The 21,770-nt window shown below is 53.4% G+C and overlaps 1 protein-coding gene across 1 annotated transcript; it reads right to left on the reverse strand.

The window, feature by feature from the left end:
* Positions 1-1,107: 1,107 nt before the first annotated feature.
* LSM4 (LSM4 homolog, U6 small nuclear RNA and mRNA degradation associated) lies at positions 1,108-13,095 on the reverse strand. The gene is made up of 5 exons (XM_065875223.1): positions 13,023-13,095; positions 8,998-9,039; positions 6,771-6,869; positions 3,729-3,912; positions 1,108-1,763 (listed from the first exon to the last, which is right to left on the reverse strand). Exons 1-5 carry the CDS (start codon positions 13,023-13,025, stop codon positions 1,672-1,674), a joined length of 420 nt encoding a protein of 139 aa, XP_065731295.1. The 5' UTR covers positions 13,026-13,095; the 3' UTR covers positions 1,108-1,671.
* Positions 13,096-21,770: the final 8,675 nt, after the last annotated feature.

Raw genomic sequence — 21,770 nt, forward strand, 5'->3', positions numbered from 1 at the left:
AAGCCTGACTGGAGACGACCCGCACCCGGCAGGGGGGAGACCTAGCCCCCCAGACCAAGGCCCCGGAGGCCATAATGGGACTCTGCGTCCAGGGCCATGGGGGAGGGGAGTTGTGAACACGGGCCCCTCCCTCCCCAACCGTCCTTCTCTTCTTGCGCCTTCATGTCAGCCGGGCCCCTGCACAGCCCACGTCTGTGATGAGGAAGGTGGGTTCTCAGGGCCCAGGTCACACTCAGACCCCACACCCCTGTCCTCAACCTACGCCAAAGTGTTGCTTTGTCACCAGGCAGGGATTCAGGCAGCAGCAGGTCCCTGGAGGGGGGGCCCGGGGAAGAAGCAATGATGGGGGTGAGAGTGGCGGCAGGGAATGGCACTCTCCAGATAGGATGGGGCTGAGAAATCTTAGTCAGAGGTCTTCGAGCTAGCTAGGCCAGCACTTTGCAGACCTGATAAGTGGCAGTTCTACAGGTACCACCACCTTTTCTTCCCATCACCCCTCAGAACCGTTCTCAACCCCGTGACAGGTAGAACCCGCACCCACAGGAACCGGCCTCCTAACACCAGCCTGTCTCTGCGGTTCCCAGGAATATCGGTCAGCAGACCATGTCACCGGAAACATTTTCACAAGTGCTGGCTCAGCGTCTCAAGCAAATTACTGGGTTGTGGAGAGGCAGTGCCCCGACTTGAAGAAGAGGTAAAAGGTTCACGAAAACCTTCCTCATGTGTTCCTCGAAGCAGCCGCCTGTCATGGCTTCTCTCTCGGTGAACTCTGGTGTGAATGGTGCTTGCAAAACAGGGACGGAGGGCAGAACACTGGTGGCAACGCCAGGCGGTGTGGGTGTCCCGCTGGCTCCCACCTGGGACTTTCCTCCCCCCACCTCCCCACAAAGAGAGGCGGGGGTCGCCTACTGCCCAGAGCCCAGTCTTGCCTTCCACCTTTTTTAAGAGGCTGCTGAGGGACATGGGAACCAGTGTCCCAACGAAATGCTTCCCCTCAGTGAGAGGCCACAGGGTACAAAAGGAAACTGCTTGCATGGGGCTGTGATTTCCTGAGGACACTACCTACTAGATGCACCCAGTGGTTCAAAAGGAATTATGGATTTACAGTTTGTAGTTGTATTTGTTTTTATTTTTGTAACACAAAGAGGGAGAGAGGAAGTGAAGGGACAGGGCCCAGCGTCGTCCCCCAGAACAGCTTCTGAGGCATACGTTCGCCTGGATTCGTTTTGAAAAGGCAATTTTGGGGTCCGTGTTTTAGGAAACTCTCCAGGCTGTCAATCTCAGCGCAAGCAGCTTAAAATAAAAACCTCCCATCTGTTCGCCACACAGGGATCTAACACAAAATGCAAAACAAACCTGTTTGGAAAATGCCTGCCCTTAAAACAAGAGTGAGGGCTTTAAAGATTCATTAAACACAGAATCTTCCAGGAATCAAGTTGGCTGCGACTTCACAAAACCAAAAGCACAGAATAACGTTTCCAACTGTAGAACTGCTGGCTGACAAAAAAAGAGGAGGATCACAAGATGACAGGCAGGGGGGTCCTCCCCCAACACCTGCCTCTTCTTTTTGTTCTGAACAGACTCATCAACTGGAGAGTAGAAACGCGGCCTTGCGGGTGGAAGCAGATGCCCAGTGGCGGTGGCTCAATCTCTGGGGAACAGAGGGGCGGCTCACTGTTTGCCCGCCTGTCTGCCTGGCTTCTTTTCTGGTTGACCTCTGCCGGTGCCTGGGATTCCACCTCGGCCCCGGCCACCAAACACACCTGTGAGACAGGGGAAAGGGGCTTTAGCAGAGCCGGGCTGGGAGGCCCACTGTGGACTGGGACCAGGAACTGGAATCCTTAGACTGTGGCCAAGTTGTTTAATCCCTCTGGGTCTCAGCTTCCACTTCTGTAAAGTGAGGGCAGTGATCCTACCTCTGGCGGGAAGGGCAGGCTGAGAATCTGAGATGGAGTGTCGACCAGGGCTGGGCATGGGTAGTGCTCCAGAACACTCTCAGTGTGACAAGGGACCAGACCAGGCCCCCCAGGGGTGTGAAGGATGCCAGGGAGGACAGAGGTTGGCACCAAGTCACACTGGGGCTTGGGGCGGGCTTCCTGGAAGAGAGGGCTGGGGGCCAAGGTGGAGGGCAGTCACCAGAAGGACAAAGCCAGAAGGGCTTCCAGGAGGAGGAGGGTGGGGGGGGGCACGAACTAAGACAAGGCCTGGACTCAGTCCAGGGATGGGGCAATGACCCCCAGCTGTGAGGCTGGGAGCTGCACCAGGGGACCTGGGCCTTCCTTGCTCTGGCACCACCCGCATCTGGCCCAGGAGAGAAACGACTGGGTGGTTTGTGCGTGTCCAGCCTGGAGAAGGGGCAGGGGAGCCTCCTGAGCCCTGACCTCTGCAGTCAGTGGTGGGGCTGTTTCCAAAATACATTTTACGTGGAACAATGGCACTGCTGTTGGGGGAGGTGAGTAGTCGGAGGGAGGGCATGCCCCCGGCCCAGGGAGGTCCCAGAAGGATCAGGGCAGCATGGGGACATAGAAATGTACACACAGGCCCCCTTCCTCCACAGACATGCAGGGGGCCCTCTGGGGACAGAAGCCAATGCTGGCAGGGTCTGCCTAACCTCACGTCTCATGGGGCAAGACCAGCTTTGCCAAGGGGAGCCTGGCTATGCGGGGACCCCTGTGAAATTCCCACTGGCTGTGGAAGGCCCCGTGGCCTCCGTTTGGAGCCGCCCGAGCAAGCCGCTCTCCCCGTCCTCCCTGCTCCTTCAGGCAGTTTACTTGACAGTGGTGGCCCCCAGTGAAGGGTCTAGCCCTGGGGACAGGTCCTGGGACCCCTGGGACCCTGCTCACCCCCATCCTAGGCTACTCTCCACCTGGGGTGCCCTCCTGCCCTCTTCCACCTGGCTCCTTTCTGACTGTCACGTGAGCCTCAGCTCATGGCTGGCTCCTGTGTCCTTCCCAGCCCTGCCCACGAGCCTCCAAGGTGGGCCCCGGGCCTGGCACACAGGAGGCCCCTCCAGATGCAAGAGACAAAGCCAGGTCCCTCCAAGAACAGGAGCCGGGCGGGGGAGGCGGGGAAGGGCAGGGTCTGCAGATGGCCTCTGGGCTCAGGCCCCAGCTGACTGCACAAGTTTAATTTTATGCCAGATTTATAATCTCAGGGTGGTGTGCTGGGATCTATCCAAAAGGCGTGACCTTGGCTTTGTATAAAGGAGTCATAGCAGGGAAGGGTCCCATGCCGGGGCCCCGCGCTGGGGTACTCACCCGCAGTCTAGTGAGGTGGGCACTGCAGGACCCTCTCTGCAGAGGGGAAACTGAGCCTTGGCGAGGTGCCCAGAGCACCTGCCAGGAAACACAGGCAGGGCTCAAGTCCCAGGTCTATGTGGGCCTGGACCCAGACCTAAGGGAGCACTGAGAGCCACTGCGGGGCAGGAGGGCCCAGGTGGGTGAGGGTCAGCACTGACCACCAGGACTCAGCTGGGCTCCCCGGGTTGGGCTCCTGCGGTGGGGACAGGTGGCAACCAGCAGCGTCAGCTGTTCTGCAGAGGAGCCCCATGAGTCACAGCCCCCCAGCTCCACGTAGGAGGGGCTCTGAGCCAGGCCCTCGGCACCATGACGGCACCAGCCAAGAATGTCAACACTGGGCCGGGACAGATGCCACGTGCTAGAGTCACCCCCGCCAATGGGGAGGCCCCAGCAGCCTGCTAGGGAGGAAGCAGGGAGAGAAGGGCATACCTCGCCCGGCGCCCCCCATTCCGCGGCCCTTCTGCTGCTTCTGCTGCTGCAGGCCACCACGGCCGCGGCCCTTGGCCACCACCTCCTCCTTGACCATGTCGATGATCTCATCAGGGATGCGCAGGTACTTGATGGTGCTGCCGCGGATGTAGCACTCAGGCATCCGCCAGAATTTGTCCCCGTCCTGTGAGAGAGGGTGTGTGTGTCAGATCTTTGGGGGGGTGGTAGGGTCCCTGCAGAGCAGGTGCAGATGGCCGGGGCAGCATCTGTCCCCTCAGGCCGCCTGCACCTGGCATCGCCCCCGCAGGCTGCAAAGTTCTTCGTCCTGGATGGGACACTGGAGGGGCCGCCCTCCAGCAGGATCTCTCCAGATCCTTGGCAGCCCTTCACACATGACAGAGGGTGGGGCAGGGCCTCGTGAGAAGCCTCCGTGTCCTCAGCCTGTCCTCCAGTGGGGGATACAGCCCGAAGCCTGGAGAGGGGTGAGGCTGTCCCACGTGCCAGGTGCTGCCACAGCCCAGCTCCTCCCCCTCCTGCCCCCAGCCTTCCAGAACTCACCTTCTGGAACCCTCTCTATGCACCCTGACTCATTCATTCACACAAGTATCTCATGGCAGGGTCTGAGCTGGGCATGGGACACAAGTGAGCAGGACAGAAACCCTGTGTGATGGGTGAAGAGCGCCAGGACGGGGGTAGGGAGCCAGGACTGGGGCCAGCCAGGGGCAGCTCCCAGTGATGCCCGTTTCCAGGAGAGCTAATGGAAGCTAGAGAGACAAGGGGCTTGTAAAGTTGCAGACTCCTGAGCAACGCCAACCCTGCAGTTCTTAGGATGCTGACTGTTTCCCCACCACCACCAAATACCCTGCGACCAGCAAAAGGCCTTCCCTCCACGCTACCTCCTGCTGCTCTTGGGCGGGAGCCCGGGGCCTCATCCATCAGATGAATTCTCCGGCCCCACCCCTGTTGCCCAGGCCAGAAGCCTGGTAACCCTCCCCCGCCACGCCTAGAAATCAGACCAAGACACCTCCCTGCTTAGATCCCAATCAGCGCCCCGTTGGCCCAAGGACGAGGTCCAAACTCCTCAGTGTGGTTCCAGAGGGCCTGAGATCCAGCCCCACCCTGGCTGCCCTCTCTCGGCACTCGATGTGCCTTCCAGATGGAACTTTCTGGAACACACACAGTGGGCTTCCGGGCCCCAGCACTTTGCACACGCTGTTCCCACCTTTTCATGTCTGGCTAACTCCAGCCCTCAACAGGCCTTGCTTCCAGCCTCCCTGCAAGCCCCAGTCCTCCTGCATGACACTCATCGGCGGTGCCCGGGCCGATCTGGCCCAGCCCAGTGGAGGTACTCGGCAGGGACAAATGGAATGTTTGCGGGCCAACTCTTCCCAGGAGCACACACGAGAGCCCCCGACCCATACAGGAACCCCAAGAGGTCTCAGAGCATTCCTTTCCCAGAAATGGTAGGCGAGGGGCCAAGTCCGTGGGGATGCAAAGTACAGCCAGACAGAAACAATGATTGTGTGGAAGCTCAGGGCCGGGGCTGGGGCTGGGACCGGTGGATCAGCGCAAGGCTTTCCCTCAGCCAAGGGCAGGCCGAGCCCAGCGCGCTCCCTGTAGGAACAGGGTTTACTGTGCTTTCCATGGGGGCAGCTAAATGCCTCCCGACCCTTGCTCTCCTGTGCTTTCTCAGCCCCTGGGATCTCTGTGTTCAGCCACCTGCTACCCAAGGGAAGGAGGGGCTGCCATCACCTGTTTACAGATGAGGACTCCGGGTGGCCTGCGTGAGATGGTACCTCCCACCAGCCTCTCCTCCCAACCGCTGGGTCACAGAGGGGGACTCCCCAAGGGGGAGCCACGTGTCCACTCTCGGCTGGCCATGGAGGCCGGACGGACCTTGCCCTGAGACCCAGCGATTGGTTCTAGGTCCCAGAAGTGGACACAGATGTAACGGCGGCGTGCAGAAGGACAAGCGCTCAGCTGTGCTCTGTGGCATCGTCTGCCACAGGCACACTGGAAACGCCTGCCACCAGGAGGTCGGTCCCAAGAAGCAGGTCACAGAGCCGAGCAGGTGAGGGTAGGGGGTCACAGCCCTCTGTCTGCCTTTTGGGGTGTGAACTGTCCAGGAGCACAGACCGGGGTGAGAGTGGCTGCCTTGTGCTCTGCTGTATGCTGGCGTGGCGAGCCCTGGGGGCACGCTGCCAGACAGCCGGGCCCTGCCTGGGCCCTCCAGGAGCTTCCTCCTTGTAACATGAGGGGCTATCTTGGGCAGGGGGATGGAGACTGGAATCAAGGTGAAAGGAAAGCTCTAGCAGAACCCAGTGCAGATTAAGGGGAGGGAGTCCTGCCTTCATCACCGTCCTCATCACTCTGTGGATCATCCCAAGGCAGGGATGACCCTGGGGAACATTCTCCCCCACCCCGGCCCTGCACTTCCTGGTTTCAGGCCTCAGGGGAAACAAGCCCCCTGGTGGCCTGCACATCCCACAGTCACGCCACCACGGCCCACATGGTGGGCAATGCCCACAGCCAGGACCAAAGGCAGCAGAGGCTAACAAGGAGGGTGGGGCCTGCCCTGGAGGCCACCCCCTCCCTGTAGAGCAGGGATTTATGGCCAGAAGCACCCCCCAGGCCCAAGTCCTTCTTGGTCAGGGGTGGCACACGGGGATGCAGGAGCAGCTCAGTGCCTGCCGGGCAGCATCCCTGCAGGTGCAGAGTCCAGGGCACTAGAGAGACTTGGAGCCTTGTCCGGCTGTTCCCCCCAACATCCTGACTAGTCCCTCGAGCCCCGCCCCTGCAAGAGGCCCCACCCCTGGCAGGATGACTGGTGGTATAGGCTGCGGTAGGCACCCTCCCACTCCTCCCACATGTCCAGGGAAGGGCTTTTACCCCACTTGGAGGCGAGGACACTGAGGCTCTGTAAAGCCCCAGGTCCCAGTGCGCATTCCTGGCCACACGACCCCCACTCGCTCTGCCCCCCAGACCGGAGCTGCCCCAAGGCCCCCAGGCAGCGAGTGCAGACTCGGGGTGGAGGGCACTCACCCTGGACGTGCAGATCACCTCACGCAAGTTGATGTTCATCCAGTTGTCGCAGCTCACCAGGTGCCCATTGTACGTCTCCCCGTTTTTGAGCTCCACCAACTGGAGAGAAAACGGGTCCCACGTCAGTCTCAGGCCCTAAGAGGGGTGCAGACTGACCCCGAAGAGCAGGCCACCACCACCGGGCCTCATTCAGACACATCCTCGGCTCTTCTTGGCACCCACTGGCCACAGCACACGGTGTCCAGGCCCCCAGGGGCCCACCTTACAGGAGACACGCTCTGCTTTCTCACTACGCTTTGCTGGGCATTGTAGACTTTCTACGATGAAACCATTTTTTTGTGTGCGGAAGAAACAAACAGACAAACCCCCCCCCCCCCCCCCCGCCCCACGTCTTTAAAGGAATGAGTAAGGGTGGCCAGGGGCCAGGCAGGTGCCCAGTGATGGCGCACATGTGATCCTTGGTGGTCTGGAAAAACTGTTTTTCATTGCAATAACTACTTGCTTATTTTGATGTGTTTCGGGAAAAGCGCGTCATGCAGAAGACAGGCTTTTGCTAGGAAAAGGCTGAGACTTAAAAAAGAATCAACTTAGAGAATGAACTTATGGTTACCAGAGGGGATTGGTGGGGGGAAGGGATAGTTAGGGAATTTGGGATTGACATGTACACAGGACTATATTTAAAATGGATAACTAACAAGGACCTACTGTACAGCACAGGGAACTCCGCTCAATATTATGTAACAACCTAAATGGGAAAAGAATTTGAAAAAGAATAGACACGTGTATATGTATAACCGAATCACTTTGCTGTACACCTGAAACTAACAACATTGTTAATCAACTATACTCCAACATAAAATAAAAAGTTAAAAAAAAAAAATCAACTCTCAGGGCTGGAGAGGCACTGGGCTCACAGCCGCCACCTCTGCACTGTTCCATGGGCCAGGCATGGGTGCAGGCGCTGGCATAATGAGCGCCAGCGGCAGCCTGGTCCGTGCCTATGACTTCCTGCTGAAGTTCCTGCTGGTGGGTGACAGTGACGGGCGAGGGTGAGATCTTGGCGAGCCTGCAGGACGATACAGCCGAGTCCCCGTACGGCCACCTGGCAGACATCATGCGCTCTCCTGCTGCCTTCTGCAGTGCTGCAGACATTTTCCAGCTACTCTGCCCGTTTCCCCTGGCAACCACTTTAAGATTTAAAATATGATTTGTAAAGTCATCACTTTCAAGTTTGGAAAAAAAAAAAAAGAAATAAAAGGAATCAACTCAGCTATCGGCCCAAGAGAAACGAAGACATACATCCATGGAAAAATGTGTTCACGGATGTTCCCAGCAGCTAAAATCTTCACGAATAGCCAAAAAGTGGTAACAACCCAAATGTCCATCATCAGTGGACAAATGGATAAATAAAATGTGATGTATCCACACAATGGAATATCACCTGGCCGTAAGGAATGAAGCTTTGACACATGCTACAATGTGGACAAACCCCAAGAACATCATGCTGAGTGAAGGAAGCCAGACACGAAAAGCCGCATGTTGTGTGATCCCACTTACAGGAAATGTCCAGAATAGACAAATCCACAGAGACAGAAAGCAGATTCGTGGTTGCCCGGGGCTGGGGCGGGGGGCGGGTGGAGGGGGAGGGGAGCAGCTGCTAATGGAGACTGGGTCACCTTTTGGGGTGACAGGATTGCTCTGGAACTACATAGAGGTGGTGGTTGCACAAAACTGTGAATGTACTGAACGTCCCTAAACTGTACTTCAAAAGGTTGAATTGTATGGTATGTGAATAACGTCTGAATTTAAAAAAAAAGAAAAGACAACAGAACATATTGACAGATACTACACTTTATCACGAAAGGACAAAGCAGCTTAGGGAATGAGCATCGCATGAACCTATCCATATTTTAAAAAATCATTCACGCTCACGCACACGTTAAAAGTCCAGATGTGTATATATCAAAGAATAGTTAAATTGTTGGGAAGATGAACAAAGAGGGGCTTCCACTTTCTCTGAATCTCTAGTATTTGACACTTTTAATAAGCATGCGTTACTTTGATCAGGAGCAGAAATGACACAGGTCCTGACGCATGTGGGAGGGAAAAAAGGACAGGCAGGAAGCGGCTTTGGCTGGAGGCACCTCACCCTTTGCCCAGTGTCCCTGTCCCTGTGCTGAGGCTGGTCCCCGCTGAAATGTGCCATCCCAGACCAGCATGTACTCACCATTGGGTGATTCTGAGCCGTTTTCAGCAGTGACAAAGGAAGCTGAAAGGCAAACAAAAGCACATGACTTGTTTCATCAGCCAGCGCTGTGGAGCCCTGGCCTCTGGGCAGGGCTGAGACTCCAGGAGCACACATTCCCCGACAGAAATGCAGCTTCTGAACTCTGCCCAAGCCCAGGACACATACCTGCCTCCTAGCTTAGGACAGAAAAGTCTCAGGAACACCCCCACCCCTGCAATTGCAAAGGCAGCTGCCCTCTGGTCTTGGCGCTGACCATTCCGGGCATTTCTTTGTAGCTCAGGCTGCACACAGTCCCACCCCTGACAGGACCAGGTGTAGCCCTCCACGCTTATCAACAGCATCACAGCACACGCACACGGGTTCTGCTGCTGCTTGAATTTTTTGCTCCACTGATGTTTCTGAGATACATCCAGGCTAACACATGCAGCTCTAGCTAGGCCTTTCATTGTCGGCATGGTAGGTGGTTATCATCACACCCACTTTGTGGACGGAGATACTGCGGCTTAGAGACTGAGGAACTTGCCCGGCACCAGTGAGCTAGTGAGAGACGGAGCTTGACTTGACCCCATCTGTCAGAAGCCAGTTTACGCTGAGCCCACAGGGGGCTCAGGGGGCAGCCCTGATTGAACCAAGAGTGATTTGGGCAGGCGCCACTGGCCTCCTAATCAGAGGCCACATCTGAGCTGGCTGTTCATAGAGGAATTCACCAGGTGAGAGGAAGAAACATTTCAGAAGAAGCCTGTGGTCACTGCAAGTGAGAGCAGATAAAGGATGGGATTTAAAAACGCCCCCTGATAAGATGAACTTTCAAGATAGTTCTTTTCCCATTATTGCTGAATTTCTTTTTTATAAACAACATATAGTGTAACTGGGGAAAAAAAGTCAGTTCTTTTCATTTAGGGTACACAAATCACAACCCGTACACTGGGGCCTGTCTCTGGGTCTCCAGAACGGTGACTCAGGTGGCAGTGCTTGGGTCCAGGGTCCAGTGACAGCCTATCCAGTATAGCCAGGTGAAAGTTCTAGACCAAGGGCCCCACAAGATGGGAAACTGCCTCAGCAAGGACCACACCTTGCCCGAGCAACTTTGGAATCCTAAGTTGGCCTGAGCCCCAGGACTTCTTGGCAGGGGAGTCCCAGCCCACCCTCACCCTCCAACAGAGGGCAGCTGCTTCTCCAGGTGGTGGGGATTGTGAGGCCTCTCTCAGGAGGCCACAAGGGGCCCTCAACCCCCAGAGGATGGCTCCCTATGGAAGGGCTTGGTGGGGGGGATATCTCACATCCCACGGGCCTTCCCTAAGAGCCACCCGGGGAAGATCCAGGGGCGGCAGGAAGCCAGGCCCAAGCCCACTTCCTGCACTGGCTTCCTGGAAGGGCACGATAAGGAGGAAGAAGGAGCCACGTGGAGAGGAGGTGGCTGCTCCGAGGAGGGTGGGCAGGCAGGCTGGGGTCCCAATGTGGCCAACCTGCAGCTCCTGCCTTTTCCTCTGGAACGCATCTGTGTGATGCTGCCGGGTGCGGAGAGCTGGAGGCTCAGCCGCGCGTGCGCGAGCCACACACCCAGGGGGTATTTTACAACGGAGAAGCCTCACACTTTGCTGGGCAAGCCTGTTCTCTGTGCCCACAATGGGAATCTGGACCAGGGCGATGACACACCTAGGTCCTCCTCCCAGATCAGCAGAGAGGGGACAGGACCAGCTTAGCCCTGGAAGGCGAGAATGAAGATGGACTCAGTGCTGAGAGATGGAGGGAGGGTCACAGCAGTACAGTCAAGGCCCCTCTAGATGAGGCACCAGCGGTAGAGCAGTTGGGACCTGCCCAGGGACACGGAGCAAGATCCTGCTAAAGCCGGGGAAAGTAGGCTGATGCCTGTCGGCAGGGGACCCACAGACGTCCTTCAGTGGCATACAGAGCCTCTATGCCAGTCCCTCTCAGGTTGCCACCCTGTCCCAGCTACTGGCAGCACAGCCCTGAAGGACCCACAGCCTCCTTAGCTGTTGCTGGCAGTGTGCCCTCAGAATACGGCTGCGACACAGATGGGTCCAGCACCTGCTCACAACCCTCGCCTGCGCAGCCGCCCCCTAGGCAGGCCAGAGCCAGGCCTGACACGGTCCAGCAAACTGGCCCACTCTGCGCCTCACACACCATGCCCGGTGCTGCTGGCCAAGCTTTGTTCCTCGGTTCCCTCTGCCTGGGGTGCCCATCCCCAGGCTGGTGGCTGCTCCCTCGGCCAGGCCCTCATTATAACCCCATGGAGGGAACAAGGTTTCCACCTGGGCCACCCTCTGCTGTTTCTATTATAGGACGTAGCCAGTCTCTAATTAACTTGTTTATTTATTATGTCTCCCTGGCTAGACTGGAAGTGCCACAAGCCTCCTGCTAGACTGGAAAATTCAGAGGGTGTGGACTTTGTCCAGCACTGAACACCAGGGCCAGGCACACGTGAAGGACTCAGTAAATATTTTCTGAACAAATACAGCACACACCACCAAGGGAGGCACTTGGGGCAGCAATGCCAAGCAGTGGTCACATCTTGCCATCTTCTACGTCCTTGTCCCCAAACTGTGCTGGAGACAGAGGCGAAGGGAAAGGGAGGATCCCGGTGAACTTAAAAGCCAAGGGGAAGGGGCGGCGGCAGGAGTGGGGGGATGGAAGACACTTGAAGATGCCAGGGAGACAGGAAAGGGCCAAACACCCAGTTCAGGGGCAGACAGGGTCATCCGGAGTCGGGAAAGTCATAAAAGAGTTTCAGGCATGAGAACTCCTTTTTCTGGCCTTTCTCAGAACGCTTGGGGTCTGACCCTCAGGCCTGGACCAATCCAGGGCTAGACCTAATAGTATCCTGAGGCTCCCAACTCAGGAAGCGGTTGCAGACCACCCACTCCCTCGCCCACACCTCTGCTTCCGGCCCTGCCCTGACCACAGGGAACAGGCAGTGTGTCATGCCTTGTCCACTCCTGAACACTCCTCAGAAGGCGCGAACAGGCTGAATGAATGAATCTGTACTTCACACAGACACTGTTCTAGGCTCTGGGACTATATGAGGATAAAAGACAAAGATCTTGTCTCCATGCCCAGTCCCTCAGACCAACTCTACCCTCCAGCAGAGAGGAACCTGCTTCCTTCTCTCCATCTTCACACTGACCAGGAGAATTTAGTAAGCCCTCATGGTCAGCTCTGAAAAATGTGCAGCAACCATCTCAGATCAACTCGGGTGCTGATGGACCAGGTACTCTCCCAAGAAGCTCCCAGCTCTCAATTCCTCTGTGTGGACCTCCGTTTCCCCGCTGGGGGCACAGACACTCCCTGGGTTAGATCTACAACTTCCACAACTTGTGAGCGCCATGGCCCTGGGGAGGCTTCCTGTCAGGGCCTCAATTTTTCTTTTTGTGAACTGGGAGGATGCAGTTAGTCCATCCTTAGCTCAAAATATCCCCTCTCCCTCTGAACAACATACTGTGTGACACAGGAAGAAGCAAACCCTTCTCTGGGTCTGTGTGTCAGCCTGAAAAAGAGAGGCACAGGAGGTTGTGCGGCTAGCATTCTAAGGGCCTTACAAGCCCTGAAATTCCCTAAATTGGTTTAATTTGAGAACGCACACCGGCCCCCTACTTCTTGGCCCTCTAGCTTTACAATCTATGAGGTTAGACTGGGTCGGATGCACTCGGAGTCACCTCCCTGCCCGAAGAGTCACTCTGCGGCATTCACCGGGCCCTTCGGTGGGTCCCCTTCCTCTCCGGCCTGTTTCCCCACCTGAAAAATGGGAAGACTGCGGCTAGACCGCTATACTATGATTACACGTTCGGTCAGTCCCAAGTTCCCCTGAGACCGACTTGCTGGGTGTCCTGAAAGAAGCCCCTGCCGTCCCCGGTCTGTTACCACCCCCTCGGGCCGGGGGTGGGAGGACTCGAGGCCCGGATGGCACGCTCGCTCCGCATCACCCCTGCCCCAGCACCCGCCCCGAGGGCCCTTGGCGGCCGGCTCCCCCGTCGTCTTGCCCTCACCATGGTGTCGGCGGGGACCGGGGTCGCCGGCCACTTCCGCCACCGCCGCCGCCGCTCACGTTCCCGCCGGTAGCAGCCCCGCTGCGCGCCACTAGGCTGAAATGGAGTGGCAGCGACGCGAGCCAGTCAGAGAGGGGCTCGTGGGAAGGACAACCAATCCACGCAGAGTAAGGCGAGGCCTACTAAGCACGAGGGCGGGGCGGGCCGTGTTCTCACAGGAGAAATGAGGGACAGACTCGTAAAGTGCCGCCGTGAGTGCTGCAAAAGGGGGCGGAGCAATGTGCGCAGGCGCGGGAGGCCTTGTGGGCAAGAGCGCATGCGCAGGCGAAACCCTCGCGGATCTCGGCTCCACGCTGTGGGCGAAGGCGGTTATTACCTCCAGTTTCGAGAGAGAGAGAAATGGAAGCTGTTTGGTTGTTATTGGGATGTGCTTATGTCTCCCTTCGGGCCCCTCCTCTCCTGAGTCTCATTATTGTAGTTGACCATTATCCAAGGCACGTCTTTTGGTAGGTTGGAATCCCGGCTGTGCCCTTTGAGCCTCAGTTTGCCTCCCTTTGAAATGGCCGTAATAATAGTGTATGCGCTATAAGGTTGCAGTGAGGACAGAACGAGTTAAGCCACGGAAAAGCACGTAGAACAGAATCTGGCACATACTGAGCACTTGATACACGGGTGTGCAACATTGAGCACCTACTATGGACCTGCTCCTAGAAACACATAAGTGAATAAACCAGACAAAACTCCAGGCCCTCCTGAGGCTTAGGAGCCCACTGAGGAGACGGCCGGTAAACAAAATAATTAGGAAAAGGTATTCGTTTCCTTGGGCTACCGTAACAGAGTGATCAAACTGGGTGACTTTAAACCATAAAACTTGACCCAGAAGTTGAAATCAAGGTGTTGGCAGGGTTGGTTCCTTCTGAAGGATCTGAGGCACAATTCATCCTATGCCTCTCTCCCAGCAATCCTTGTAGTCTTTGGTTTATTTCTTTTTATCTTTTTATAAATGTATTTATATTTCTTTTTGGCTGTGTTGGGTCTTCGTTGCTGCGTGCGGGCTTTCTCTAGTTGTAGCGAGCAGGAGCCACTCTTCACTGTGGTGTGTGGGCCTCTCACTGCGGTGGCTTCTCTTGTTCCAGAGCACGGGCTCTAGGCATGTAGGCTCAGTAGTTGTGGCGTACGGGCTTAGTTGTTCTGCGGCATGTGGGATCTTCCCAGACCAGGGCTCGAACCCGTGTCGCCTGCATTGGCAGGCAAATTCTTAACCACTGTGCCACCAAGGAAGTCCTGTAGGCCTTGGTTTATAAACTCATTACTCCAGTCTCTGCCTCTGACATCACATGGCTTTTCTCTGTCTCAGATCTTCCTCTTCTTTTCTATGAGGACACTCCTTTTTCTCTTATTAGGCCCACCCTAAATCTAGGATAAATTTCATCTTGAGATCCTTAATTATATCTGCAAAAAGACTTTATTTCAAATAAGGTCATATTCACAGATATGGGGGTTAGAACTTATCTATGTTATCCAAGATATGCTAGAACATTTCTTTTTAGGGACAATACTCAACCCACTACATCAAGTATTAGCTATGATTCCTTTGAACATAGACATTTATTTGAATAGTTCATGTCTCCTAGGTGACCATGCATGTACTTTCACACACTCACGAGCATATCTGCAGCCTAAATTTCCAGGAAAGGTCCAGCTGGATGACCATCGAGGGTTCCTTCCTCTGCCTTGACTTCACAGATGACTTGACCTTCAGGTCTGTAAATGAGACATAGGTGTTCTCCTCCAGTGACTACCCTTTTCCAGGCCTCCTTAGTGTCAGCGCTGGCCCGAGAGCTTTTTCTTTTCTTTTTAATTTTTTGCACCACGTGGCTCGTGGAATCTTAGTTCCACGACCAGGGATTGAACCCACCCCGGCAGTGACACTGACAAGTCCTAACCACTGGACGGCCAGGGAATTCCCGAAAGCTTTTTCTTACTAAGCCCAGAGCCAAGCTCTTCCAGCTGTAAAGTCCCTATTCCTCTCAGAGCCAGCTCAGGGAGCCCCTGATGCTCAGCTTCTCAATAAAAGATTCCCCTGCATCAGGTCTACCCTGATCTACCCTCCAGGACCTGGTGAGGGGAAAGGGGTCTGGGGACCGGCTTTGCTATGAAGGGACTGAGTGACTCAGGCATGTTTCTCCCTCCCCCTTCTCGTTAAAAACAGGAATACAGGGGCTTCCCTGGTGGCGCAGTGGTTGAGAGTCCACCTGCCGTTGCAGGGGACATGGGTTCGTGCCCCGGTCCGGGAAGATCCCACATGCCGCGGAGCGGCTGGGCCCGTGAGCCATGGCCACTGAGCCTGCGCGTCCGGAGCCTGTGCTCCGCAACGGGAGAGGCCACAACAGTGAGAGGCCCGCGTACCGCAAAAAAAAACCCAAAAAACCAGAAATACAGATCTTCCTGGACTTACGATGGGGTTACGTCCCAATAAACCCATCATACGTTGAAAATATTGTAAATTGAAAAGACATTTAATACATTTAGCCTACTAAACATCGTACCTTAAACGCACTCAGAACACTCACATTAGCCTATAGTGGAGCAAAATCATCAAACACAAACCTATTTGATAAAATGTTGAATATCTTATGTAACGTGTTGAACACTGTACTGAAAGTAAAAAACAGAATAGTTTTAAGTGTATCAGTTATCTACCATTGTAACCATATGACTGACCGGGAGCTGAGGCTCACTGCCAACTGCCCAGGATCACGAGAGTGTATGTCTAGCCCCGGAAAAGATCAAAATTCAAAGTTCAGTTTCTGCTGAATGATTGCTTTTGCACGTCATGAAGTTGAAAAATCTGAAGTCAAACCATCATAAGTCGGGGACAGTCTGTGATCATCTCTGCTAATCAGGGTTACTGTGTGGAGTGATCACATGTGAAACCCATATAGAGTGCCAAGCACCTGGTAGCCCTGGACCCACAGTTGTCCTTCATGTCTTAGTTTGGGGTCTGCCCTCCCCCAGAAGCTGACCCTGAGATGAGGACTCAAGGACGCATGGAGTATTCAGGGGGTGACCCCAGGAAGTCCCCACTGGGGATGGAGACCTGAGACAGGGAGGGAAGGATCCCTGCAGTGGATGCCAATGAGCAGGTGACAAAGTGGGCACCTGAGGGTTAGTCCAGCTGTGGACCTTAGGGAGACAGCATAAGAGCTTGTGTCTCAAAGTGGTCCCACCCAGGGTCAGGGCAGAGTTCATTTTCCCCTCTATCATTGGCTTGGGGTTGCTCCCAGGGTTGCTGGTGAGGTCAGGGAAGTGTGCAGGATGCTAGTAAGTGGCCAACAGTGATATGCCGATTGGGCTAGAGGGATCAGTGTGACCAGCAGAGCCTTATTTGCCGAGGGTAAAGGCCGCTTTGATGTAAACAACATAAACTGGGCTACATGAAGTGCTCCAGCGTCAACATGGTGGTGGAAGTAGGAAGAAAATTGCATGCTGGTTCACCTCGTTCTGACTTTTCTATGTTCAGTCCTCCTTTTGCACAACTGACAAACTCCTGTGCATCCTTGAAAATTCTGCTTGGGTGACCCCGTGTGGCGGACTATGGTTACTGCAGATTTGGTCAGCTCTTTCAACACAGGGGTGGCCAATCGGAGTTCTCCGTCCACCGGGGCATAGTCGTTGGCTAAAGAGGAGCAAGTGACCAACCAAGGCCAATTAGACTCACCCTTGGGACAGATACTGAGGGCCAGAAGGGAGAAAAGTGCTTTTCATAGAGGTTTTTTAAAGTGCAATAGTGAAAGCCCAGTGCCATCCCGACTGATCTTCTGGAAGAAGCTCTCTGCAGGTTGAATCTAACATAGAATTCCTCTGTGGAAAAGAGGCACAGTTTTAGCCCCTGGATCTAGCTATATCTGAAGTCATAAGGTGCGACTTTCCACTTATATGAGCCCAACAAGTTGTCTTTTTTTTTTTTTTTTTTTTTTGCAGTACGCGGGCCTCTCACTGCTGTGGCCTCTCCCGTTGTGGAGCACAGGCTCCGGACACGCAGGTTCAGCGGCCATGGCTCACCGGCCCAGCCGCTCTGCGGCATGTGGGATCTTCCTGGACCGGGGCACGACCCCGTGTCCCCTGCATCGGCAGGCGTACTCTCAACCACTGCGCCACCAGGGAAGCCCCAAGAAGTTGTCTTTTATTGCTTAGTTCACTTGGAGTGTGGACTCTGTCCCTAGCAGTTGGCAGGCCCTTCACTAATGCATAGCTGCTCTGTGAATTCTTCAATGACTGCCCCCCCCAAATCTAATCTTTCCTTCTCTTATACTTTGAACTTCAGTACCTTGCATTGATTTTCATCATTACCTGGTTTGTAATTGTACCACGCTGTAATTGCTCATTTGCACACTTAAGCCTTCTTGACCCTGACTTGTAGGAGCAACGTGAGAGTTTGCATGGGCCGCTATTTTAGGCTGTCAGCACAGTTTTTCCTTCCCCCCATCATGGACACATGACCCGGGCTCAACCAATCAGAGGTCTTCCCTGGAAGTCTCCTGGAATTGCAGAGCTGGAGTAATGTGAGTCCGGTACAGACATGGCCATATTTTCACTTTAGAGTCTTGGCCATGTTTAATCCTGGATCCAGCTGTACCTGATGCTTCAGAAAATCGTCATCCTTTCCTATCCCTTGAAAATACTCCTCTATTTTTTTCCAGTCCAGTTTAAATTGTATTTCTGACAGCGGAAACCTGAAGAGTGTGAACCAAGGTACCTATCAAATTAAAAAAGATACACTGGGCTTCCCTGGTGGCGCAGTGGTTGAGAGTCCGCCTGCCGATGCAGGGGACACGGGTTCGTGCCCCGGTCTGGGAAGATCCCACGTGCCGCGGAGCGGCTGGGCCCGTGAGCCATGGCCGCTGAGCCTGCGCGTCCGGAGCCTGTCCTCCGCAACGGGAGAGGCCACGACAGTGAGAGGCCCGCGTAACGCATAAAAAAAAAAAAAAAAAAAAAAAGATACACTATCCTCCACTTAAAAAAAGGCGGGGGAGGGGTATCATAAAACTCGGTGCTGGCAAGGTTGTCGTGAAACTGGTAGACATATATTTTCTTTTAAGTGGGGGAGAAATTGCATTATGTTTCAAAATCCGTAAAAGTGTCACACCGTGCAACTCAGTAATTCACTTCTGAAATTTTATACTAAGGAGGTCTTGCAAGTGAAGGGAACTGCTCCATACCAAGACCTTGCAACAATGTTGCCAATTCTAAAACAGCAGAAAGAATATAAATGTCTAACAGCAGTGGACTGGTTGAGTAAGCTATGTTTCCTCCACTAGACAGAATATTTTCCATTCATTAAAAAATTATATGTAAATCCTCCCCCACCCCCAACCCCGGGGAGCAGGCAGTGGGCTGAGCTTAGTGGTTAGATTCTAAAACAGAGAGAAAAGGCGGGGGGCTTCCCTGGTGGCGCAGTGGTTGAGAGTCCGCCTGCCGATGCAGGGGACACGGGTTCGTGCCCCGGTCCGCGAGGATCCCACATGCCACGGAGCGGCTGGGCCCGTGAGCCATGGCCGCTGAGCCTGCGCATCCGGAGCCTGTGCTCCGCAACGGGAGAGGCCACAGCAGTGAGAGGCCCGCGTACCGCAAAAAAAAAAAAATAATAATCTGCCTTCCAATGCAGGGGACGCAGGTTCCATCCTTGGTTGGGGAACTAGGATCCCATATGCTTCGGGGCAACTAAGCCCGCACGCACCACAACTAGAGACCCCGTGTGCCGCAACGAAGATCCAATGCAGCCAAATAAATAAACAAATATTTTTTTTAAATGTAAGTTCTTAAAAAAAAAAGATTTATCTTCCTTAATTTTGTTTTCTTCTGTTTTAAGTTGCACGTGGAAACTGCTTCCCCCACCTCCCCCTCCTGCCACGACGTTCACAGCTTCTGAGGATTACCAGAACCCACTTCGCAAAAGGAGTATGGGAAAAAAAAGAAAATTGCTAGAAAATTATATGCATCTTTTTATTTCTTATTCTTTGTTTCTCTGTTTCTTTCTTTTTTAAATTTTAGCCACGTGGCTTGAAGGATCTTAGTTCCCTGATCAGACCTGCGCCCTCAGCAGTGAAAGGCACAGAATCCTAACTACTGGACCGCCAGGGATCAGCACAAGCTGATCACATACCCTGCGACCCACCTCCCTCACTTGGCCTTGAAAAATGCTTTGCTGAAACCTTTCTGGGTGTTTGGGGTTTTTGAGCACAAGCCACGGGAGCCACCCTTCTCCTTGTATGGCACCTTACAATAAACCCTGCACTTTCCTTCACCACAACCTGGTGTCAGTAGATTGGCTTTACTACACGTGGGTGAGCAGACCCAAGTTTGGTTCAGTAACAAAAGCACCCACTCCATCTTCTAGTCTGAGCCCCCGAAAGGACTCACACATCTCAAGACCACCTGGAGAAAAAGGGGCATTCACCCTTTGAAACACACATGTCTACCCAGATGTCACTCTGCCTGGCTCGTCCAAAAGGCCCATCCAGTCCCTGAACTGGCAGAGCCAAAAGGAAGGAGCCCCAAGAAGGCACCATGGGGTCCCATGGGCTTCCACTCTCTCCCACCTCCCCCAAGGCCACACCCAGCAGGAGCTGGCAATGCGAAGAGTCTTGGAGATCCTAGGGGTGGGATCTGAATCCAGCTCCAGTCCTAGCCTCCCCCACCTGGCTGTCTGTGGCTAATCTCCCAGGGCTGTCAGGGTGGGAGCCCACAGAGAAATGCAGCTTCTTTCCCAAGCCAGCATGGTGGGTTCTGCTCTACTTAGCATATTTATTGAGCACCGATTCGTGCTGGGCCCTGTGCACAGCGGTGACCAAGTCAGATCAGGTCCTTGCCCTCCCAGACTCACAGTCCAGAGGGAGACAGTCGGCAGCTGCACAAGTGTATGAATAAAAGTGAAATTACAGCAGTGACACGTGTTAGGAGAGATTGGGGTTGGCATGGAGAGAGAGCATGTGGAAGAAACTGGATAGACTGTGGGTTTGTTGATTGACTAAGCAATACATCACACTCATCTTTCCATATGCAAACAGCGCATTCTATTTAAAAAAATACTGTATAGTGCAGGTAATAAATTCAATATCCTGTGATAAACCATAACGGAAAAGAATATGAAAAAGAATGTATATATATATGTATAACTGAATCACTTTGCTGTACGGTAGAAATTAACACATCATTGTCAATCAACTATACAACAATAAAAAAAATAAAGATGCTCCATGAAGACACTCTGTGTGACCACATTGTTATCTATGTTAATACTCCTATTATATACTTTACCTTCCTTCCCAGGACTCACTGGGGCCCCAGTACTCTTTGATTCCCATTTTACAGATGAGGAAACTGAGGTTTGGAATGGGAAAATAACTCATCTGAGAGCAGGCACCACGTGAGGAACCAGGCAGAATTTGAACTCAGGCGATCTGGCTCTAACCACCACACTTGTTGCCCTCCATTCTCTCCCTAAGAATATTGCATAGAAATTTAAAAGGAAAAATTCTTCACAAATGAAATGTTTTTGTTTGTTTTGTTTCTTTGTTTTTACAACTCCGGGAAATAAGGTGTGGTACCTGAGTCCATTACATCGTACCGTCAATTTCCTGTTTTTTTTTTTTAATTAATTAATTATTTATTTATTTATTGGCTGCGTGGGGTCTTCGTTGCTGCACCCGGGCTTTCTCTAGTTGCGGCGAGCAGGGGCTACTCTTCGTTGCAGTGCACTGGCTTCTCGCTGCGTTGGCTTCTCTTGTTGCGGAGCATGGACTCTAGGCGTGTGGGCTTCAGTAGTTGTGGCACGCGGGCTCAGTAGTTGTGGCTCCCGGGCTCTAGAGTGCAGGCTCAGTAGTTGCAGCGCACGGGCTTAGTTGCTCCGCCGTGTGTGGGATCTTCCTGGACCAGGGCTTGAACCTGTGTCGCCTGCATTGGCAGGAATATTCTTAACCACTGTGCCACCAGGGAAGCCCCAATATCCTGGTTTTGACAATGGTTTAGTTAAGTGTCCATGGAGAAGGAATTATTTTTGCAACTTTGTCAGTCTTAAAATATTTCCAAATAGGAAGTTAGAAAAGTTGAATGGTCTAAAGAATTGAAAGCAGGATCTCAAAAAGATACTTGTGTATCCATGTTCACAGCAGCATTACTCAGGATGGCCAAAAAGTGGAAGCAACCCAAGTGTCCACTGATGGATAGATGGATAAACAAAATGTGGCCCATTCATACAGTGGAATATTATTCAGCCTTAAAAAGGAAGGACATTCTGACACATGCTACTACATGGATGAACCTTGAGGACATTATACTAAGTGAAATGAGCCAGTCACAAAAGGAGAAATACTGTATGATTTTGCTCATATGAAATCCCTAGAAGTATTGAAATTCACAGTGAAAGAAAGTAGAATGGTGGGTGCCGGGGGCTGGGGTTGGGGGGGGAATGGAGAGTTGTTTCGTGGGTACAGTTTCAGTTTTGCAAGACGAAAAGAGTTCTGAAGGTTGGTTGCACAGCAATGTGAAGAATGTACTTTTAACATTGCTGAACTGTACACTTGAAAATGGTCAATTTTATGGTTTTACCACAATTTAAAAAAATCGAGTGGTGTTTTTTAAAAAAGAGAGTGTATCATCTTTATTTCCTTTTTTAAAAGATTTATTTATTATTTATTTTTGGCTGTGTTGGTTCTTTGTTGCTTTGTGCAGGCTTTCTCTATTTGC

The sequence above is a fragment of the Phocoena phocoena genome, chromosome 3 (genome assembly GCF_963924675.1).
Source record: "Phocoena phocoena chromosome 3, mPhoPho1.1, whole genome shotgun sequence".
NCBI lineage: Eukaryota > Metazoa > Chordata > Mammalia > Artiodactyla > Phocoenidae > Phocoena > Phocoena phocoena.